Source organism: Echiichthys vipera, assembly GCF_963691815.1.
Source record: "Echiichthys vipera genome assembly, chromosome: 2".
Taxonomy (NCBI): Eukaryota; Metazoa; Chordata; class Actinopteri; order Perciformes; family Trachinidae; genus Echiichthys; species Echiichthys vipera.
Genome location: NC_139827.1, coordinates 5413273 through 5429432, shown reverse-complemented (window position 1 = coordinate 5429432; position 16160 = coordinate 5413273). Strand labels below are relative to the sequence as shown.

The 16160-nt window shown below is 44.4% G+C and overlaps 2 protein-coding genes across 2 annotated transcripts in view; one reads left to right on the top strand and one right to left on the bottom strand.

Moving 5' to 3' along the window:
- pvalb7 (parvalbumin 7) overlaps positions 1-3500 on the bottom strand; it is a 36066-nt gene extending 32566 nt beyond the window's left edge. The window contains exon 1 of the mRNA XM_083930658.1: positions 3455-3500. The gene's annotated coding sequence lies outside the window, so the exon portion shown is untranslated. The remainder of the gene's footprint in view (positions 1-3454) is intronic.
- ncf4 (neutrophil cytosolic factor 4) overlaps positions 1-13889 on the top strand; it is a 35699-nt gene extending 21810 nt beyond the window's left edge. The window contains exons 7-10 of the mRNA XM_083930623.1: positions 3614-3712; positions 7693-7844; positions 8877-8942; positions 13547-13889. Coding sequence (XP_083786749.1) covers positions 3614-3712; positions 7693-7844; positions 8877-8942; positions 13547-13748 — 519 coding nt within the window. The 3' untranslated portion in view covers positions 13749-13889. The remainder of the gene's footprint in view (positions 1-3613; positions 3713-7692; positions 7845-8876; positions 8943-13546) is intronic.
- Positions 13890-16160: the final 2271 nt, after the last annotated feature.

The following is a 16160-nucleotide window of genomic DNA, read 5'->3' as shown; positions in this document are numbered from 1 at the left end:
CGGGTCAAGACTATAATAAAGCAGCAGCTGGAATAATGCATCAGAAATAGCAGCACCAAATTAAAAAAGTGTGTGTGTGCGTGTGCGCGCCTGTGCGTGTGTGCATGCGTGCGTGCGTGTCCTCAGGGTCAGGGTAATCTCAATGGATTGTTAATCCTGCCAGCTCCCTCACTCCCCAGCTTCATTAATCTGCCACCAGCCTCCGTCTCATTTCGTGTGGCTGCACACACACACACACACACACACACACACACACACACACACACACTTGAACTTGCACTTGCACTTTAAGGCTGTGATCCTTTAGATTTCAATTTTAAAGCTCTACCTTTAATAATTGTCTCTTGATATACAGTCGTAGTTTAAATTCTTAATGGCTGAATCCGCCTTCCCCATGCAGGATTCAGTTTGCGTACCCACGCACAAAGAAAAAGGATGTATTCATGTACTGCAGCTGTTGTCCACTGTCTTTGTTACGACGGTGTGACGTGATGAGTCCTCTCAGCCCGTGCTTTGTTTGATGTGTTGTAAAAGAATATCTGAGTTGCGCTTCCTTTGTTGCATCGTTGGCATTTCTGAGTAGCGGTTCAAAGTTTGTTTGCTGCCCCCAGTGGTTGATAGGTGCCTGCATTATTCAAGCACACGAAGGACAGCGAGGATGATACATTGTTTAAAGCGCGACAACGTCCTGACTGATTTAATGATACAGCCATTTAGAGGAAGGCTATCTGCTGTCAGACGGTCTTATCACAGAAGACGTGTGGCTCTGATGAGGTTAACAGGCTGTGATTCAAGACCACCCCTTCGAGGTTGACCAGAGAGCTGTTCTGGCATTTATACCGACCCAACTGAGCCGCACCAAGGGAGTAAACGCTCCAGGATTCGGTTCAACCAGGTGTGAACGCGCCCTGAATGTAACCACTACAGACCAAATCAAACAGGACTCAAATCTAAAACCGCAACAAGCCGCAAACACAGCATAAAGACGTTTTCATGATATAAAAGTCCATTTTTTATATCCAACATGTCAGCAAACAGTTGCCTATTTACACATCCAGCAGTCGTGCTTGTTTTTGCATCAGCTGGTGAATGCAAGTCCAATATTCACTCTGCTTTCAACTCTGTTTGTGTTTACACCAACTCCTGAGGGTCGAGCTGCCAAATACTCCTCTGTGTTCACCAGTTAGTTATCAACTTTGTCTTTCTTAATTTAATGGTGGTGAGCGGGTAAAGTGTGTGTGTCAGAGCTTTTTAACGCTGAAAACTGCTGTGCTGCCTGCTGATTGTAAACAATGTGAGAGAGTCCATGATTTTCTGTGGGTTAGTCACCACAAGCCACACTTTTAACATTACACATGGTTATTTTAACCTTTAGTTAAAGGAAAAACATCGATTTGTTAAGTTTAAGGATTAACCTAAATTTTTATCTCAATGTATTTTCATCAACAATGGTCCGACTATTGTTAAGACACCTGTTGAGACACCAATCACCAAGTTTTGAAAAAAGGCCATGGTTTGGCTTTTGTACATCCCAGACATGAACACTTCATATCCCCCCGTCCTGTGTTTTGGGACCCATTCCCCACCTCGACCATCCGCCTTAGCCATACTCACTCACTCACTCACTCGCTCACTCGCTCACTCACTCGCTCACTCGCTCACTCACTCACTCGCTCACTCAGTCACTCACTCGCTCACTCAGTCACTCACTCACTCACTCCCTCACGCTCACTCACTCGCTAACTCACTCACTCACTCACTCGCTCACTCACTCACTCACTCACTCACTCAATCACTTACTCACTCACTCACTCACTCACTCAATCACTCAATCACTTACTCATTCACTCACTCTCACTCGCTCACTCACTCACTTGCTCACTCACTCGCTCTCACTCACTCGCTCACTCGCTCACTCACTAACTCACTCGCTCACTCACTCATTGTCCTGTGGGGGTTCTCACAGTGATCTATCAGCCCTCTGCAGCCCTGCACCTCTGTTTATCTTTCTCTTCTCTTATCTCGTGCTCCTCTTCTTCCTCCTCTTCTTCCTCCTCTTCTTCACCTCCCTCCCACTGCTTTAACCGTTACTCGTTCTTTTTTTGGTCTCGCTGTACCTCTGTAGTTTCTGCAGCATCTTTTAGTTTCACCATCTCTCGTGATTCTTGTAACTTGTGTCTGTGCAAATCGGTACTAATACTTGTGTGTTTGCGTGGATGAATAACGGCAAGAGTGTGCACAGTACAAGTGTTTTTACAACAAAGAGATTATTGTAGCTTTTGTGTGTGTGTATGGTTGTGCATTTGTGAAAACGTGTGTGTGTGTGTGTGTGTGTGTGTGTGTATTAGGCTACTTTATCATCTGGTTGTTCAAGGGGTGCAAAAGGACAGGAACAGGTTTAAAGCATTAGTAATGACTCTACTGAGTTCTACTTTAAATGCAAATCCAACTGGGGCAGACTAACCCTGAACAGTCGAGCATCCAGCACCCCTCAAATCCTGCACACACACACACACACACACACACACACACACACACACACACACACACACACACACACACACACACACACACACACCTTTGCAGCGCAGCATGGTGTCTCCTCGGCTGTATCACCTTTACAAACCCCTCGTAAATGCTTTTTACTACTTCATGTCCCACAGACACGCTCACACATCTTCACACTTGCACAGATGCACAAATCCTAAAGTTACTACTACAGTATCTTTTGTACATAGACAGAAATCCGCATGCATGAATGTAGTGCTGAAATGGTTTGTCGGTCAATCAATTAGTCATTGATCGATCACTTAAGTCATTTAAAGCAAACACGTGTATCTGGTTACAGTATCTCAAATGTGAGGGTTGTAAATGAGCAGTTATTGTAAATATGAAGAGCAAAAGAGATATTTAAGGACATCACCGTGGGTAACTGCGAGTTTCACTGTCTGTCAAAATGTCCTATAATAATCTGCATGTTAATTGATAGTGGAAATAATCCTCAATTGTCATCAACAATTTCACTTACAACAGATTTCACATTGCTATTAAAATCACATGCTGCTTACAAATACAGTTTCTGCTCCACACGAACACAGAAAGAACAGCTGAGCACATGGGATTATCCTCTCTCTCCCTCACACACATCTCGTGGCTTCAGTCGTTGTCGTATCTATTCTCTCTTCCTCCGTACTTCTTCAAATGGATGAATCCATCCTTGTCTTCTCTTGCATCCCTTTACTCTCTCTCAATAACACACACATGGAAACACACGGGTCCCCTCACGCTCCAAACTTCAATCCTCTTTGCATCAATTCTCAAATTCTGTGACAAATGTAAACTTTATCAAACTGAAAGAAAATAAATCATCTCTTCTGCCGGTCTGCCTCTCCCTCTTGCTTCCTCTCACTTTCACAAACTCGCACAATATTCTCCAGCAAAAGGTGTGTTTTACCTGTCCGCTCTCACCGTCTCTTCTCTCTGTGTTGAATGTGTCCGTCTCTCTCCTCTCTTGTTCCTCTCCCCTCTCACTGACTTTGTGTGTGTGTGTGTGTGTGTGTGTGTGCGCCTGCGTGTGTGTGGTGTTGTGTGTGTGTGTGTGCACGCGTCCCAGGCGATGTTTGACTTTCGCGGCAACGGCAAGGCGGAGTTGAACCTGAAGAAGGGAGAGGTGATCTTCCTGCTGCAACGAGTCAATGCAGACTGGCTGGAGGTAAGAACGGAGAGAGAGAGAGAGAGAGAGAGAGAGAGAGAGTGGGAGAGAGTGGGAGAGGGAGGGGGAGGAGGGAGAGAAAGAGAGTGAGAGAGAAAAGTAGAGGAGAGACAGAGGGAGGGAAAGAGTGGGAGAGTGGAAGGCATTGAAAGATGGATGAGAGGGATGGGTAGGATATAGAAGAGGTGAAAGAGGAGAAAAGACATAAGGCAAAGAGAGAGAGAAATGAAAGGATGCATGAGGAGAAAGAACATAAGAGTAATAATGGAGGATGAGACACGGTAATAGCAAAGGATGGAGCAAATGATAAGGGTAGGGATGGAGGGAGAAAAAGAGGGAAAGGGGGAGAAAGGGAAGGATTCTACAACAGGTAGAGAGGGAAAGAAACAAGGGAAATAAGGGGGGAAAGTGAGGGGATGAAGTAATAAACTGAATGAAAAGAGAAATAAAAGGTAAAAGGAGAATTGGAGGAGATATATTTTTTAGGAGTGGATGTACGGTCACCTCCTCTCCAGCTTTTCCAAAAGATGGCCGAAAGTAAATGGACAGAGACGCATCTGACACTCACTGTAGTAGAAACAGGAAGGTTATGGGGTTATAGAGGAATGATCTACCCAGTGTGGTAAAGGGGAAATTCAGTCTCTGTCTGACGAATTAGCCTCTTGGGTTAACGGCTAATATCTGGTGTAGCCAGCAGATATCAGGAGCTTGAGCAGAAGAATGGAGTTGGATTTGAGAGACGGCGCCTCTATCCACAGATATCTGCATATGAATGCAAATAAATAATAATGTAAAGCTAATCAAAAGCTAAATCTTCAACAGATGATAACGGGTGGTTTCTGTGATTGCGTGACAGCTGATACGTTCTGCCTCGGTTGCTCTCCACATGGATTTACCTGCTTGCAACCAAAGCAGGCTCAGGCGTGATTTGTAAATACCACTCGGACTCCAAGACAGAGTCTGCTGCCCAAATCTTCCCATTGCCTACAGAGTCTACGTCCCTATGCAGAATCTGTTTATAGAGATTAGGAAGAACTTGTAATACTTGGATTATTTTCATTTTGTTGTTCGGACTAATGTATGTTTGAAATTCTTTTTTAACAACAGATAAGTGCAGGGAAAAAGTTTTTACCTCGCCGACATGTTTCATCTGCAGCTGAAACACGCAAATCACATGAACTGGCACCTCTCCAGCCACCAGTCCACGCTCCATACATGGTCTACATTGGGACTTGAACCAGCAACCCTACGGTTCTCAGCCAAGTCACCTATGGACTGAGCTACTGCCACCCCAGGATGACTCACTAGATCAATTAAAGGCACAGCAGAGGAAGAAACTGCAAAATGAGCCATCACGGACCACTGCAAAAGGCATAACCGCATCATGAACTGGAACGATGGAAGGGTCATCACATTGGAAGAAAACTAATTCAAAGGGTGGCTAAAGGAGGCCATCGAAATCAGGAAGCGTGACACCATCAACCGGGACGAAGGGGCCTGCATCCTGTCACACACCTGGGACTCCATCCTCCAGAGACCACCGGCCGGCAGGGTGGGGTGTGAACTGTCAGATTCTGTCAGGCCGGACACCTGATAAAGAGCGACACGTCATCACACGTCAGATGACGCTTTGAGGAAGGCTGTAGATGCAGTCGGAACATGTCAGCAAGGTAAAAACGTTTTCCCTGCAATTATCTGTCGTTTAAAAAAAAGAACATAGGAAGAACTTGACTAATCTGCACAGAGATCTGACCTTCACCCAGTTCAATGCCCGCAGGATGAACTGGAACATCACTTGTGAGCCAGGCTTGATCAGTGCTCAACCTCACATGTGCTCAACCTCACATGTGCTCTTGTGCTGTTGTGCTCTGAATGTGAGCAAATGCTTGCCCCAGATCTCGTAGGAAGCCTTCCTACGAGAAGAGTGGAGGCTGAGATGGTGATTTATTTTTAGCCTCCGAGGCTATATTTCCATTTTGCTTCATTTAGTTATTACATGTTTCTCTTTGGTTTGCTTTTTAAGGAGTATTTTAACCAAATGTTATATGGAAATGCACAAAAACAGTCCCTTCACAAGCTGCAGCCGTCACAGAGTTAATTACAGAATATAATAAAGCTTTAAAAAAGGAAGATTAAAAATAACGTCATCCCCACGTCGCAGCGGTTGAGCACAGTGACCACAAAGTATCTCCACAGATGTGACTGGAGGCGCCCTGCTCCAGTTTCCTTTCAGAGGAACAATTACTTAATGAACAAAATGTCCTGATTACGCGCAGCAAGTGTTACGCGTAAAGTCGTCGCCGTCCAAAAACGGGGTGTGGGACATTTTAATTAGCTGCGCAAAATACAAATGTAACACTGGAACACTGGTGCCAGCAAGTAAAAGAAAGGTCAGGAAACGTGTTTGATAAAATGTGTAAGGTGTTGGGATAGAGTGTGAGAGAGAAGCCGGCGGTGGGTGAGTGGGAGAGAGAGAGAGAGAGGGAGGGGGTGGAAGATAATACGGTGGGAGAGAGAGAGAGAGTGGGAGGACGATGCACTAACGTAACGGAAAACACTGATCATCTATTAATCCTCATACAACACAGCAAAACGCTATCTTTGTTCTCTTTTGGCAACTCTGCGTCCGTGTTATCAGTAAGGTTTTTGGGTTTTCGGGTGGGTGAGGTTAATGTAGCACTTACGACTTGTGAGAAGTTGACTGAGTGCCTTTGATTGAGTCAGTGGACAGAGCGACTGTGGGTGGGAAACGTGACAAATCCAACTGGCAGACTGGTGCGTCAAGGTGAGAGAAACCTGAACACTTTCCATGTTCTCAGAGAAAACTGGGAATACTTTCTGTTGGATAAGCAAAAAAAGACTTAAAGGCATAATTCGGAACTCAAACGTGATGAAAATGATCAACTTTGTCACGTCTGCGTCTACTTACATCTCAGTAAAGATTGGAAATCCTTGTTATTTAACGGTACAATGAGATGGAAAACGATCACTGAGGACTCTCTAGAAGTGGATAATGTTGTCTGTATTATCTTAATTTGCTGTGTTCGGGAAGTTTCTGGGCGTCAACTTGCGCGCATCCAAGAGGAAACTGCAGAAACGTCGGACACAGCGCAGAAAAGAAGCTTATATGGCAGGTCCAAAATGCCTGAGTCTGGTGTTGGCTTTCACCATAACCCTCATTCAGCCGTGTGGGAGGGGCCAACTTGAATGATGTGTTTACAACCTGACAAATCCTACTAATTCTGCCTTTCAAATTATGATATCAGGTTATAAATGATTGTATTATAATACATGGTGGTGTGGTGGTCAGCACTGTCGCCTCACAGCAAGAAGGTTACAGGTTTGCATCCCGGCTGGGGCCCTTCTGTGTGGAGTTTGCATGTTCTCCCCGTGTCTGCGTGGGTTTTCTCCGGGTTCTCCGGTTTCCTCCCACAGTCCAAAGACGTGCAGGTGTTCGGTTCATTGATGACTCTAAATCGCCCTTAGGTGTGAATGGTTGTCTGTCTCTGTTCGTCTCTATGTGCCCTGTGATAGACTGGCGTCCTGTCCAGGGTGTACCCCGCCTCACGCCCGATGTCAGCTGGGATCGGCTCCAGCCCCCCCCCCCCCCCCCCCCCCCGACAGGGACAAACAGATGAAGATGAATGAACATGTTTTTTTTTGCCTGATGAAAAATGTCCTCACTCTGACATTGGTCCTCACAAAGATAGCTGTAGAAGCACACACACACTCAAACACCCCGGGTCTAATAAAACGGCTGTATTGTTGCGTGGAGTGCTTGTAACATCAGCAGCATATTATGAACAGGCTAATTATTGCAGGTGCCTGCTGCTTTGATGTATTTCTCTCCTTTAAATCATCCCCCCATCTCATCATCATCAGTCCCTTATCACTCCATCCTCTGGGTCTCTGCTCACTTGCATCTTCTTCTACTCTTCCCCTCTCTTCTCTCATCTTCTGTCTTTCTGTCTTCTCCTCAGGGCACAGTGAACAATCAAACAGGTATTTTCCCACAATCCTTTGTGAAGATCATTAAGCCCCTCCCAGAGAGTGACTCAGAAGGGGACGGGGGAGGCCCCACCTACAGCTGTCTGCGCTGCTTTCTGCTCACCCCCTCCGGAGTCCACACCAGGTCTGTGTAGAAGGGTGACCGTGCATGTGTATGAGTTATTGACATCTGCCATAAAGCTTTGAGGAGGTGACAAGTCAAATATTTCAGACAGAGGAAGTGTTTGATAGGTTTCGGATCACCACACTTAGAGTGACCCCACCTGACCTTTCTACTGTGTGGACGTTGTAAGTAACAGGAGCGATTGGGAGGAAATGGAGGCACACGCAGCTATGATATGATCTATTTTACAGTTTTATCTAAACTCGCACTAAAAGGCCCCTAAAAGTTTAGATTGTAACTTGCAAAAATATTTTTTCCAACTAAAGTCAAGTCATCTAAATAAATCCATACAAGGAGGTATTCATAATAAGGCTGTAAGTACCACTTACCACTTGAAAAAGCAACATACTGTCAGACCCAGGCAGGAAGGGTCTGAGGACTCAGATGCGGACGTTCGCGGATCAACACTGAATTTATTAACCTGACGACGACGACAGGGACGTGGCACAGGGAAAAAGTCACAAACAAAAAAATCACTCCGTACAGGAGGAACAAGACAAAAGTCGTCAGTAATAAAACAAAATACAAAATAAAGACGTTCCGTATGGGAGGAAAAGAACAAAGTCACAAGAGAATTCAAAACCCGAAAACTTCCTTGGACCAAAACAAGGAATACAAAAACATGAACGTGGAAACAATGAACTCGATGGCATGAACAAGACTGTGGGACAAAACGCCGGATACATTTGACACAAGGTACAAAATAATCTGGCACGGGACAGGGGGGAAGACACTGACTTTATACACATGAGGGAAGGGGAGTTATAGGTGGAAACAATCAGGGATCAGGGAAGGACGTCAGACTGGTGACACAAGAGGAAGGAGAGTTATCTTTCAAAATAAAACAGGAAATTCGCAAGATAAAAACCCCAAGACATGACAGACCTCACCGCGACGTGACACATTCTTTACAATGTATGGTTTCATATGTGGGAATTATACCTGAGGAGTGAATGGGCCTTTATGAAGATGATTGTGTGTTCCTTCTTACAGAGACGTGTGCGTACAAGAGGACCTCACCATCCAGCCGACGTACAAAGACCTCCTGTCCCGTATGAGGTAGGTGTATACCACAATCTGGACCTTTCTATAACTTGCTTTCACTTTCTTTTTTAGTAGCACTGGGGCGATGGTAGGGCGAAACAAAAGGTACAAAAGATATTTTTATTTCATTTACATCCATGTGGGAAACAGTGATTGAGAGAAATGTTACTGGTGCAAAGACACAAATGTTGTTTAGCTGCGGAGGGGAAATGATTGTGTGCAACCTTCCAAAAAATGTGACAATTGAACATAAAACAATGCGACGAAAGCTTGAGGTTGTGGCAGAAAAGCAGGTGACAGTTACCCTCTTTTTGCATGAAAACATTCAGAGATTCACGTCATAATCACATTAACAACCATAGCCTTTCCCCAGCTACACCTCTACTTTCTTACTGGGCGACTGGGGCTCAGTTGGTAGAGCGAGTCGGCCAATGTCCGAATGGCCCTACTTGTGTCATGGTCGTTGTGACCTTGGGCAAGACACTTCACCCACCTGGCCTCGTGTGAATTTGTATGACTGCTGTATGGTTGAGGAGGTGGTCGGAGGTGGTCGGAGGGGCCGTAGGCGCTGATTGGCTGCCACGCTGCCGTCAGTCTGCCCCAGGGCAGCTGTGGCTACTCCGTAGTTTACCACCACCATGTACGTCTGTGTGAATAGTGGAAACTGTAAAGCGCCTTGAGCACTGAGAAAGGCGCTACATAAATCAAAGCCATAATACTAGAATCAAACCAATGAAAACGTACCAATTGTTGACTTGTAATCTTTCACCTCACGTCTATAAAGCATCTGTGAAGTGTTCGACATGTTTTATCGAAGCCATTTAACCTTAAAAGACGGAGATTTAAATCACAAATGAATGTGTTTTGTTCTTAAACAATAATCAGAGTTCCATATCTTATGTGTTTCTCCGGGAGTTGTGCTGATGAACCTGCGTGATTGCTGACCTTAGCGACCACATTTTCAGCATTTCTCTTCCTCGGTATATTTTGTGTGTTAATCCCAGAACAAACAAGGATGAGTAAAAGTCCGTAAACTCACCTGCCTGCCCCGAGGGCCAGCATTTTTAACTGTTCTGCACTGCAAACCTGAAAATTGCCAGTTCCCCATCATCACCGCAAATTAGCTCCTGCGGGACCTCCGACTGCCCCCCCTTCTCCTCCCACAGCACCGCCATCACAGGATGCATCTGCTCATTACACGACCATATCTGTTCTTCACTGCCTTCTTCTCTTTCATTCTCCCTCTCCCTCTGTCTTTCATTATCTGCTCATTTAGATAGGTGAGCGCTGTGACGAATAGCGCTCCCCATTCATAATCAGTTAATTTCTTCCGCTTATCTGCTCATTATTGTTTTTCTGTGTTCAGACCTATTGTGCCCCGGAGAAGGATGGATCAGACCCCGCTCTTGAGTTTTTATATTGCTTAGCACTGATAGAAGAGAGGGGGTGGAGGTAAGGAGAGATAGGAGGAGAAGAGAGGGTTTTGTTGTGTTACACGAGAAGAGGGAGAGTTTGAAGGAGTGAAGCGACTGAAATTGTTGCTAAACTTTTAGAAAATTAAATCAATGACAATATATCCGCTTGCCTCAAGTATCAAATTAGTCTAAAACTGAATCAAACCAGCAAACTGTATCTTGGGATAATTACTGACGTTTCTCGTCTCATCTCATCTTCATCCGCTTATCCGGGGTCGGGTCTCAGGGGCAGCAGCTTTAGCAGGGGACCCCAAACTTCCCTTTCCCGGGCCACATTAACCAGCTCTAACTGGGGGATCCCGAGGCGTTCCCAGGCCAGTGTGGAGATCTAATCTCTCCACCTGGTCCTGGGTCTTCCCTGAGGCCTCCTCCCAGCTGGACGTGCCTGGAACACCTCCCTAGAGAGGCGCCCAGGGTTCATCTTTACCAGATGATCCTGAACCCCCTCAACTGGCTCCTTTCAACACAAAGGAGCAGCGGCTCTACTCCGAGTTCCTCACGGATGCTGAACTTCTCCCCCTCTCCCTAAGGGAGACTCCAGCCCCCCTCCTGAGGAAACACATTTTGGCTGCTTGTACCCGCGACCTGGTTCTTTCTGTCCTGACCCTGCTTTCATGACCACAGGTGAGGGTAGGAACGAAGATTGACCGGTAGATCGAGAGCTTTGCCTTCCTCAGCTCTCTTTTCGTCACAACGGTGCGGTAAAGCGACTGCAACACCGCCCCCGCTGCTCCGATTCTCCGGCCAAACTCAGGCTCCATCGTCCCCTCACTCGCGAACATGATCCCGAGGTACTTGAACTCCTTCACTTGGGGTAAGGACTCATTCCCTACCTTTAGTAAGCAATCCAACGGTTTCCTGCTGTTTCTCCTGTGATTTTAAATTTGCAAGATTATCATCAACTTGTTTTAACACATTTAATCACACTCACTCTATCGCTGCCGTATCCTCTGATACAAGCAGAGAGAGAGACTTCAGCAGGCGGCTGATGGTGACACGGCTCTTATGTTTGACTTTGTATACTTTATAATTGAATGCACTGTGACTATCCTGCTACTAAAAGAAAGATATCTGTATGGAAATGCACGTCCTCTAAAGAGATAATGCCACTTGTCCTTGCCATTGCTGGTGGCAGGAAGCAGCTTTGAAGAATATCTCTTTGCGTGTCATCAGATGTGACTAATACTCTCATGTTGTGCCTCCAGGATTTCTGTAAAAAAAAACCTCATAAACTGCGACTGTGTCTCTCTCTCTCTTTCTCTTTTCTTTGCCTCTCTCTTCCAGGATGTGTTTTCTTGGTGATTATTCCTGCAGCAAGATATTCATTAAACTGTTATAGGTCGAAAAAAAGGGACGGTAGGGGTCATTTCCTTCACTGGAAGAATGGTGCAGGGTTTTCTCAGAATGTCTTCGGTCAATATCCGTATTGTTTTTCAACATTTAAGGGATTGTTCTCGACATTCAGAACTTAAATCAGCAGAAAATAACTGTTAGCTGTGTAATGATATAGCTGAAAAACGGCGACAGTGGAGACAAGTCCGTCCTTGGCCATGAAAAAAACGTCATTATTTTACGTATTGGGTGAGAGACAGTTTTGCTGTTCCTAAGGTGAGAACAGAAATGGGGAAGGAAGCTTTTAGTACGCGGAACATTTTGCAGTCAGAGCTTAAACTCCAAAGTCTGGGACCTCTGAATGTATTCAAGTCCAAGATCAACTCCGTCACATCCAGGCTTCAGGGGTGCAAATGTTTTATTCGAGTGCAAATTTTTCAATTAATCTTGTAAGACAGGGGTGTCAAACTCAGGCCCATGGGCCAAATCTGGCCCCGCGGTGTAATTATATTTGGCCCTCAAGATCATAAGGTAAAGAGCTGTTTGTCTTGTCTGCAGAGCCACCGTGGCTGTAACAAAACAATATAAAAGGACATGCACTGAAAAGGTTCAACATTACACATCTGGAGAGAAGGAAAACATGCACATTTGCAGTCTTTTTTTATTTTTATTTTTTTTTAGTAAATATTGAGTTTGGCTGCAACTTTGTCCCAGTCTTTACATTTGGCCCACTGTGAATTTGAGTTTGACACCCCTGTTGTAAATCCTTTAACTAATTTTTTTGCAAATTCAATGGTTATTTTGTTTTAATTGTTGTTATTATTTTTGTCTTTGATTAATGTGTCATTGTGTTGAAACTTCATGTGCTGTCATTCTTGGCCCGGCCTCCCGATCTTGATCTCAATGGGACAAACCTGGTTAAATAAAGGTTATATATATATATATATATAGAGAGAGAGAGAGAGAGAGAGAGAGAGAGAGAGAGAGAGAGAGAGAGAGAGAGAGAGAGAGAGAGAGAGAGAGAGAGAGAGAGAGAGAGAGAGAGAGAGAGAGAGAGAGAGAGAGAGAGCCGTGTAGAGGCAATCACATCCCACTTCTTTTCAGTATTTGGAGTAGAGCACTTAACCCTATAAAACCAATTAAAACATATTTATTCTCATACAAATGCAAAAATAAACCCCCAACAAAATAATGATTCACTAATAATGATCATTAAATACAAATCCTAATAAAAAATAAGACAAAAAATAGACACCTCTCTGTGTGCTCGGGGTCTCATATCTTTCATTGTCCTCAGAATAATCTTCTGACTACATACCGTATGATTAACGTTGGTATCTGAAGTGATTCTGATGAAGTTTCCATAAACAAATGCTAGTGTAACATTTGCTAACCTCCATTTCAAATGAGCATGGTGTGGTATGGTATTCAAATACTGAGAGGTTGTTGCTGCCCGTCCTGTCTTCATTTTGTCCGTAAAGTTGTTTGTTTGTTATTTGTCAAAAGCTACAATCCGATTGGTCTTTCCTGCTTTTCTGTATCTCGCATAACAAGAAGCTTAAAAATTGTTCTAATTAATTTTAAATACGTGATGATTGTTGATTACGACATATGACGGTTGTTTATTGAAGTTACGACGTTAAACAATGCATTTTAACCTCCTTTTATTCCCTTTTTAGTGATATTTGGGGAATTCTTCTGATTTAAACACGAGTCTGACAGTTGTGACGTATTACACTGAAACACGTGTGGGTTTTCAAATATCTCAACAGAGTCTGAAGGTATTTCCTCCCTGCTCTTGTCTCTCTTCAGGAACGTCTTCAAGGTGGACGACATCGCCGTGAACTACCGCGACCCAGAGGGCGACCTCATCCGTATCCTCGACGACGAGGACGTCCTGCTGATGATCAGGGAGAGCAGAGGTCAGCAAGTTCAGAGACCTGTCAATCAGTTTCCGTGGGAACTGTATGTGACCTTGGCCTCTGACCTTTCAGTTTACAGCGCTGAGGCCTGAGAGAGAGGAAATGAAGGGAAGATATTAAGTATGCTCATGTCCGACCTGTGAACTTGACCAAGTGAATATCGTTGCTGATGTGGTTTTCTGTTCCAGTTATTCACAGCCTCATTCATGTTTCAAACGTCCCTCCTGTTTCACTTCACGGCCGATACATTTGACTTTGTAATAAACTAATTTAATAACATTTTGCATGCTTTAGTTTTTTATCAATCGAGCCGGGACAGCCGTGGACAGAGGGGGGGTCGGGTTGTCATTATTGCTCTTCTTGTGAACGTGATACCTCAGGAGCCCCTGGAGGGATTTTCTTCACATTTGGCACATAAGTTCCCCTTGACTCAAGTCGTCACGAACGGTACAGAGATAACACACAAAAGAGAGGACCCAGTGCAGACACAGACACGGGATAAAAGCACAAACAAATATTTAATACAATTACAAACACAACGCAAAACACTACAGGGAAAACCAGGCAAAGCTAAGAACGAGACGGTCGAGGGAAAAACAGGAACGAGGAGACGACGGAGAATCAGGGAGACGGACGAGGAAGCAGGAACACGGGAAACTACGGAGAAACAGAAAAACAAACAACGGTTAAATATGCTCAACGACGGGAAGGGAATGCCAATCCGGGGGGAATAGTTTTACCAATGAAGGAGTACAACGGTCCGGCGCCGCATGTCTGTCAGCTCAAGGTATAAGTAGTTGTCCAGGTGATCGGCGTAACAGGCTGCAGCTTGGGGGAAACGCCTACCGGGCCTAGACGACAGAAAACAGAGGGAAACACGGACAGAGGGAGACTGCTGGCTGGAGAGGTGACAGTTCATCTCCTGGGCACTGCAGAGGTGCTGTTGAGCAAGACACCGAACCCCCCGATCACTGGCAGCCCCCTCGCTCTAACATCTCTCCATTAGTTGCATGTATATAGGTCCTGTCTGTGTGTATTTCGGGCCTGTGTGTGTAAAATGAAAAAGATAAAGTGAAAATTTAATTTCCCCATTGTGGGACGAATAAAGGAATTCTTCTTCTTCTAGTTGAGGCTTATGAAAATCTGAGTTTTGAGAAAATCACCATTGACATAAACCTTGTCAACCAACTTCAGATATTTGGTGTTGATTTGTTGCTTCAGGGGGACAATCACAACTTACAAATTGGAACTCTAAGCGTCATGAAAAAGTGTTTTCATATTTGTTTATTTGTGTTTAAAAGCGCAACTGTGTCCTCGACCCCACTCACCTTGCATTCACATTTTATCCATGTGTCTGTGTTTCATTCACACCCGCCTCAGGAAATTCAGATACAATATTGCAATTGCTGGCAGGACAGTTTTTCCTCATCTTTAATGCAAAGTTATTCCCCTCATATCCTTTTTAACAACCTCTCCCAGGCACTGTGGAGAAGTTATGCATCTTTAAAAGTTGCTTATGGCACCAGAGGCGACTGAAACTCGCTCATACTTAAGTGTAAACACCAGAAAGCATAATTGGAAAAAATAACAAATCCAGAAGGTAAATATGCAGGTTGATGCTGTGATGGATTGGAGTTGGCAACAAATCTACATTTTTTTTTTTTTTTTTTACCACAAATCCAACTTATTTTAGACCAGTGTTTAAAACAACAGTTATTTTGGAACTGCTACAAAACGATTAATTAGCTATCCTAAAATACAGCTGGGACTCTTGGACGCACGTCGGTGTAAATGGTGTTTTTTCAGGTGTTAATGGGTTTGTAGTTGATGGCGTCCTCACGTGAATGCACATCACTATAATGCACTTTCACACCAATGTTAACATACACATAAAAATACACTCACACACACTTTGACCTGAGTGTAAATCAAAGTACAGCCAGAGGGAATTAAATAGATAAAGAGGACATGTCCTTCATAAAACTGTTCTCAATTTTTGTGACAACTTTATGTACACGTGATTGTTTCCGACAAGAGAGAGTGAGATTCTCTTATTTCCACTGATTGACAAGGACGGTGACATTGGTTTCACCTTGGCAGAGCTGGAGAAAGGAAATACTATGATGTGCTGTTTTATGCTGAATGCTTTTTGCCACATGAGGATTTGTGACACACCACCACCACCACCGTGGAGGTAAACCTGCCGTCACGTTTTCCACTTACATTTAGCTGATGCTTTCATCCGGAGCAACTCAACACCGAGTGAGCGTGCAAGGCTTCGGGTCCTGTTCAAGGACGCGGCTTACTCTTGTTACGGGCTCTCTCTGCAGTCACAAATAATCTCCTTGTTTAGATTAAGCTTTTAAGATGGAATTTCCCTAATGTTGTTTATGAAAACATCATTACTATAACCATTTTTTAGTCATTTTAAGTGGAGCTGTGATTTGAAAATGCTTGTGGATGTTGGCAATGTGATGTCACATCATAAGAAAATAACATTTGCA